Source organism: Hyperoodon ampullatus, assembly GCF_949752795.1.
Source record: "Hyperoodon ampullatus genome assembly, chromosome: 18".
Taxonomy (NCBI): Eukaryota; Metazoa; Chordata; class Mammalia; order Artiodactyla; family Ziphiidae; genus Hyperoodon; species Hyperoodon ampullatus.
Genome location: NC_136931.1, coordinates 34,228,217 through 34,235,704, shown reverse-complemented (window position 1 = coordinate 34,235,704; position 7,488 = coordinate 34,228,217). Strand labels below are relative to the sequence as shown.

The following is a 7,488-nucleotide window of genomic DNA, read 5'->3' as shown; positions in this document are numbered from 1 at the left end:
GCTACCTACAGAAACACCAGTAAGGTTGATATGACTCTCCAGTGTTTTGGCAGCTGGGTTTGTGGTTTTGAGACGAAGTGGGCCTGGCATCAGGGGGACACAGGACACAAGCAGAGGCTTCCAAGGATGCCCGGAAGCATCTCCGCTCAACATAGATGGGGAAACGGAGGACCAGAGGAGGGGATTGTTCAAGTCATCCCACAAGCTAGAGCCCAAAGTGGCTCTTCCCGCTCAGAATCAACCCCCAAAAGCCCACGAGCTATGGTGATCCCCAATTCTCAAGCTTCCCCGGGGAGTGGCTAGTATAGATACTCTTGGACAGTGAGTTCCTTCAGGGTGAAGCCCCGGGGGGCGGGCTTCCGGAGCTGGTTCTCCTCCAGTCTCTTCTGCAGGGACACAAAGTCCTTGCCCAGCGCGTAGGCCAGGCGGGCCATGGCGTCCAGCAGCGGGGCGTAGTAACGGTGGCCCTCCCGGGCCTGCAGGCACTGCAGAGCCCTCTCCCCGGCGGCGAAGGCCTCGGCGGGGCGCTCCAGGTCGCGGTGGCACACCAGCATGGCGCACAGGGAGGGCACCACCATCACGGGGCAGTGGGACGTCAGCTTCTCCTGTAGCGGCACCGTGCGCACCAGGATGTCCAGGGCCTTGGTGTACTGCCCCGCGCGCAGGCAGCCGAAGGCCTCCTTCAGCTCGGGCCGCGTGAGGAAATCGATGAACTCGCGCGAGCGCCGCACGCAGCGGATGGCGTAGAGCAGGCCTAGGTACTCTTTGAGGGCCAGCTTGCGCTCGGAGATCATCTCCGGGGTGAAGTTCCCCATCAGGTGCTTTTTGGGGAAGACGACATCTTCGATCTCTTCCCGGAAGGTCTTTAGGAGTTTCTTCTGGAGCATCTCGAAGTCTGAATAACGCCGTTCCAGGATGGCTTTGTTGCTGTCAAAACTCCCCGTCTGGATGACGACGATTTGGTACATCTGCGGTGCAAAGAGAGAGGGCCTTTGACTACACCCTCACGGAGGGTTTGAACGGACAGAGAGAGCCCGGGAAGTAAAATAATGATGACCATCGTTTAAAGCATACCCTGGAAATGGGTGATGGTTATCTGCAATTCTGTTTTAAATTGCCATCAGCATTGGCTGAGCTGTAACAGCGAATCGTGACAAGAGTCAACCGGAGAATAACAAGCACAGCGACGTGGAGGCATCCTGGGGCAGAAAGGGCACACAGGAAACTGCCGTGCGGGGGGCCTGGGGTGTTCTTGGTTTTACATGGTCAAAACTGGGCCTCGGGCTTCCCTGGTGGCGCAGTGGTTGAGACTCTGCCTGCCGATGCAGGGGACACGGGTTCGTGCCCCGGTCTGGGAGGATCCCACATACCGCAGAGCAGCTGGGCCCGTGGGCCATGGCCGCTGAGCCTGCGTGTCCGGAGCCTGTGCTCCGCAACGGGAGAGGCCACAACAGTGACAGGCCCGCGTACCGAAAAAAAAAAAAAACAAACACAAACAAAAACAAAACCTGGGCCTCAGGTTCCTGAACTGGGAGGCTTGGATTAATAAGATCTGTGTTTTCCAGGTGTGGAACTCCTGGGAGATGGTTTTAGGTGATATACTGGCAGTGATGTTGTAAGTAAGAAAATTATTCTTTTCTCTTTCAAGAGAATGCTGATTAAGGACACAGACTGCCTCGGTTATAATTCCAGCCCACCACGGTCTAGCTGTGTGGTTTTAGGTAGGTACTTTAACCTCTCTGAGCCTCCGTTTTCTCATCCAGAGAATGAGGATAGTAGCCTGCCTCACTGGGTGAGGATTAAATGAATTAATGCACTGAAACCGTGACGTGAAGTCAGCACTCAGGGTCAGCTATTATTATGACTCCACTCCCATTTGGGGAATGGTGGGGGGCAAAGAAAGGCTGTGTGGCTCTTCCATAGTCATTAACCTCTCCCCCAACATAGGCTGAAATTCCATTCCAAAGAAAACAGCCCCAAGCCCAGCTTTCCACCAGCCATGGTAACCAGCTAGAATTTAATAACAGCCCTGAGCTTTCCTTGTATTTACTTTTTTTTTTTTTTTTGTGGTATGCGGGCCTCTCACTGTTGTGGCCTCTCCCGTTGCGGAGCACAGGCTCCGGACGCGCAGGCTCAGCGGCCATGGCTCACGGGCCCAGCTGCTCCGCGGCATGTGGGATCCTCCCAGACCAGGGCACGAACCCGTGTCCCCTGCATCGGCAGGCGGACTCTCAACCTCTGTGCCACCAGGGAAGCCCTGTATTTACTTTTATAATGACCTTTTCTTATGCCGTGTGATACTGGTTTTCCATTTAAGGTATTCCCCTTTGAAATAAATCTATTCAGTGTTTTTAAAAAGTGATCCACTTTAAAGAAAACATGAGGTACATAATAAAAATGATATGAGGATATCAAAAGCAATGAAGCAGGGACACAGATGCTAATACCGGGTAACATGGGATTAAACTGGGCAGTTTGCTTCTTAGGCTTAGGCACCTTGACTCTCCAATTCTCACGGTGCTGAGCACGAAATCTCACTTTTGGACCATTTTTTTCCAGAAGACTTCTGTGAGTTAAAGTGTGTCAATCCATTTCCTGGTCGGGGAGACTGAGGGGCCACCGGCCTTGCCCAGGGCCGGGAAGGAGGCCGTGAAGGTGCGCCATCACCTTTTGGTCTCTGCTTACCACAAACTTGGAGACTCTCCCCTCCTCGATGCGGGCGGAAGCGATCTCGAAGAGCAGTTTGACGTGCTTCCAGCAGCGTTTCTGGGTCCGCCAGTACTCCTGCAGCTCCCGCGTGGTCATGCTGGAGTTGGAGCTTTGGCTGCTGTGGGCATCTGGAAGGACCATGTGCTTAAGGACTAGCACAGGTCAGTGCGCTTTAGGGGCAAGGGCTTGGGGAGATGGCTGGGTCTGTCTGGGATGAGCCGTGGGAACCTGGAAATGCTGTGAATATCCCTCTCCTCCATCCCACCTTGGATAGGCCCAGTCGGGCATCAGTCAGACCCCTACACCCAACCTGGCTGAATCCATCTCACCATGGGCAACCTGGAACAGCCCAGCGTCCCCAAGAGGCTTCTTGGTTGTGAAATGCAGTGTGTCTGTGGTACATCGTCCACGTCTGGCTGTTGTGAAACCCAATGATCCGGAAGAGCAGGGATGTGGCTGGTGGGTTTCCACCCTCCCTACTGCCGGCTGAGCGCACACCAGCGGACGATGGGGGCAGCTTTGAGGATGCTGGGCTCCAGGTTCAGCTTGGCGGGCCCTTCCTCTCTCATCTCATTCCCCACACTCCCTGCTTTTTCTTGCACATGCCACTTCTTTGCGGTACACGGGCCTCTCACTGTTGTGGCCTCTCCCGTTGCGGAGCACAGGCTCCGGACGCGCAGGCTCAGCGGCCATGGCTCACGGGCCCAGCCGCTCCACGGCATGTGTGATCTTCCTGGACCGGGGCACGAACCCGTGTGCCCTGCATCGGCAGGTGGACTCTCAACCACTGAGCCACCGGGGAAGCCCCTAACAGTGTTTCTTAAACCTCACTTGAGCCCTAGGCCATTCTGAGAATCTTGGGAAAGCTTAGAATCCTTCCTCTCCCCAAATGCACAAACCACTGTACATTTTATTTCAAGGGACATGTGTCCCAGGAGCCCTTCTCCAATATGTCCTTCAGGACCCAACCCATGTATCATTTCAACTGCCCTTTGGTGTTAGAATAAGAGCCTCCCACCTTGTCCCTGTGCCTTTTCCATGGCGTCTTACATTATTTTCTACAGATCCGTTTCCTTACTAAACTTGAAGGCCAGCACGGTGTTTGATTGTTCCTGCTTCCCCAGTGCCTGCATAGGGCCAGGAACAGAGCAGGCGGTCAGCCAGCACATCTTGAAGGGTTGCATGCATATGACAGACATTTGCTCCAGGAGCTGGCGCTATAGCAGACACTGTCAGTGCCCGGCCATGCCCCCTCACTGGCATTGACTGTTTTGGAACATCCCACTGGCTTCTATTGGAAGCACCTGGGACTCTCCCCCTGAGGGCTTTCTTGGGCCATTGCAGCATGCTGTGGAGCATACCTCTGCCAGTGGAGGATGGGACCAGAGGATAGCAGGCTGGCCTCCTCGCCGTTGGGTTGCGACAGCTCTAAGGTGTGATCCATACGGTCTCCCAGACAACCTCCATTGGGACTGAGCCCTAGTTGCCCACAGTGGTAATCTTTTCATCGACATCCCGTACTGGTTTCCTGCGCTTCCTTTCCTCGGTTTCCCACTCCCCTGCCATACCTCCTGACATTGTCTCCTGGATAAACCACTTGCACCAAATCCCTGTCTCAGTGTCTACTTTGGGATAACACAAGTTAAGTGAGCTGCCCTGTTTCTCATGGCATCCACCGAAGTATGCACATTTGTATTTCAAATGTCTTCAAACCTCTATCCCCCCGACCAAGCCCCAAGCCTCAAACCCACCTAAGTGCTCTTCAGGTCCTGGACGTGGGAGGTCTGGGCCAGGGGCTGATGCTTTCGGCTTGGTCCCTGCCATGCACTGGGCTAGGGGTCTTGTCCATCCAGGGCTCCTGGCGTGCTTGGGAGTTGCCATGCTCCAAGGCTGCCAGGAAAACAAGAGAGAACAGTGAGTGCCCACTTGTGCTGGGGTTCCTGGTGGGTCCTGGGGTCTCCACTGCTGAGCCCTCCACTGCCCACCTAGCCATCCGCCCAACTGCCATATGCTAAACCTGGGCCTGGCCCTTTGCTGGACTGATCAAGGCTGAGCAGAACCTTCTCTTAGAGTTAGGATCCTTATATTATCGAGTTGCTCTGAATTTTAAATGAGGTGACTTTAAGCAAAGGTAGTAGCTTAATGATTACTTGAGAGAAAGTTGCTGGCTTGTCCAGAAAAACCAATATTTCATTTCATATTACATGTGTAAATAAAATCTTAGTGTCCAAAGCAAGGAGGCTGGTATGTATCCTTCCCTTTTCTCTCTCTTTATCTTTAAGCAAACATTTACTAGCAACTTGTTATACCCACTTCGTATACACGCAGGCTCTTCACACCCACCATCTGATTTGACACCCACGATAATCTATCGTGACTCGAATAACAGATAAGGAAACTGAGGTTTAGCCCGAGGTCACGTGGCTCATGAGCGTGACCCACCAGCAGAGCCAAATGCCTGTGGTGTGCAGGCTGCACACCCTGCACTCAACACCCACTCTCTCACTTCATCTGAATCAGTGCGTGGTAGGAGTTTTTCGTCTCCATTTTATGGTAAAAGAACTGAGACTTTGAGCTGCCCAGGATCAAGAGCTGGGAAATGGTGGGCAGGGCACAAACGCAGGCTGGTCTGACTTCAGAATCCTCTCCCTGGTACTCAGGGGAGGGTGGGCAGCGGGAGTCCTGGGGTTCATTTTATGCATAACTCTGTCTGTGACCCAGGTAAGTGAACAAGATGAGCTGGTGCCTGGAAGTTATTTAACTTCTCTGAGCCTCAGTTTCCTACAAAAGGGACACAATAACCTTCACGAGGCTGGTGTGAGTGTTAAGTCAGGCACACTGTGCGAAGTGCCAGATCAGGGCTGCGCACATACCAGATACTGTATTCGTCCCTTTTATTAGTACCTGACCCATGATAGAGGCTCTAGGAAATACTTGCGAAATAAATGGCTGAATGAAGATGTAAGTTGGAATACAAGTTAAAATGTCTGAGACAAATTAGAAAAAGGGCCAATTAAAACATCAGCTCAGATGGAGCGAGTAGCTGGGGTACCATTTAGGCACAGAAATTCAAAATAAGAAGGATGCAAGTGACCTGACCTCCTTCTATTTTTTTTTTTTTTTTTTGCGGTACGCGGGCCTCTCACTGTTGTGGCCTCTCCCGTTGCGGAGCACAGGCTCCGGACGCGCGGGCTCAGTGGCCATGGCTCACGGGCCCAGCCGCTCCACGGCATGTGGGATCTTCCCTGACCGGGGCATGAACCCGTGTCCCCTGCATCGGCAGGCGGACTCTCAACCACTGCGCCACCAGGGAAGCCCCTGACCTCCTTCTTAACGTGCTCTTGCTGTGTCAGGTGAAAGGAACCCTGGGGCATTCTCCAGGGGGCTCTGTGCTGGTGTCCAGTGGGGGGCTCTCAGGGACTCTCTGTCCAGCCTCATCCTATACAGATGGGAAACCGAGGCACAGAGCAGGGCATGGCTGGACCAGGGCTGCACACGCTTGAGTACCCTATAGCTTTCTCCCCTTGAGGAGTCAGGCCTTCCGTCCTGACCAGCTGTGGGTCCGTAGGCAAGTTATTTAATATCTCCAGTCCTCGGTTTCCCCACCTGAGAGGTGTGGCCACCAGCCCTGTCCTAGATGATGGATGGCTAGGAACAGGTTCCCTATATTCTGGTAGGTGCCCAGGCAAGATAGCAAGTGGTCCACACACTCTTATCCAACGGACTTTGGGTAGCCAGGACTCTTGGGGGCTCAGTGATTCCTGTGGGCACTCCTATGCACCTGCTTCAGTTAGCTCATCTGTAAAATGGGTGATGGCGAGTAGAATTGGCCTCAATGGTCCCAGCCCTTCCAGCTCTGCTGTCTTGATCAGGCAGCTGGTGCCAGGTCAGAAGCAGGGCACTGTTTGCCCAGAGACCCCATGAGACCCCAGGAATGATGGCCTTGGCTGGGCATTCCAGGAAAGACCTGGCAAAGCTGAGCATGAACCCAGAGCTTAGAATAAATACCAAATTCAGCAGCCAAAGCCGGCTCCCTTAGGTTCTCTTTTATGGGATCGGCTGAAACTGGAAAGTGGCAGGGAGAAAGTTGTCACTGGTGCATCTATGGAGTCTCTAGTCCTCAGTTTCCCCATCTGTGAAATGGGGAAACCAATCCTGTGGCTCCAAGAGCTCTCTGGGGACAGCTGTACATGGTGTTCTGTGGGCCCTTCCCTCCCATCTCTACACCCCGCAGAGCAAAGATTTCTAGGCTTTACAACAAAATATGACGAGTGTTGGTCCTCCTGGCTTGGGGGCCTGTCCTTGGCCCAGCGGACAGCAGCTGCCCAGCCCCTCCACCATCCAGCTCCGGGAGCAGTCACCCTTGCTCCTTCCTTCCCAGGTGCCCTGAGCATCACTTCTCCCTCTAAGGGATGCCTGCAATGTCCAACCTTCTCGTGATGGGCACACAGGGCCCCCTTCAGAGCCCATGCTACCTCTCTGGGGGGGCAGGAGGGGACATTCCATCAGGGGTGAAACTCCAACAGAGTAAAGCACCCTGGTCCAACCTAGGAGACAGAAGATCCTAGACACTCCCAAATGTGAGCATATATCAGAACTTCCTCAGGGGCGAGGGTGGAAGTGGAGGTGCCGAGGGGCAGATTTCCTGCTCCCAACGTCAGAGAGTCCCATCTAGCAGGTCCTGGGGTGAGCCCTGGATTCTGCATTTTGCACCAGTCCCGAGGGCTCTGCTGATACAGGCGTTCCCTGGCACCACTTTTTGAGAAACACAGGTTTGGT

The 7,488-nt window shown here is 53.8% G+C and overlaps 1 protein-coding gene across 1 annotated transcript; it reads right to left on the bottom strand.

The window, feature by feature from the left end:
• Positions 1-299: 299 nt before the first annotated feature.
• Positions 300-4,590, bottom strand: SNX20 (sorting nexin 20; the record flags this gene model as incomplete). The annotated part of the gene is made up of 3 exons (XM_079723356.1): positions 300-968; positions 2,686-2,837; positions 4,461-4,590. The coding sequence occupies 3 exons, from the start codon at positions 4,588-4,590 to the stop codon at positions 300-302; spliced, it is 951 nt and encodes a 316-aa protein (XP_079579482.1).
• Between the last annotated feature and the right edge of the window lie 2,898 nt (positions 4,591-7,488).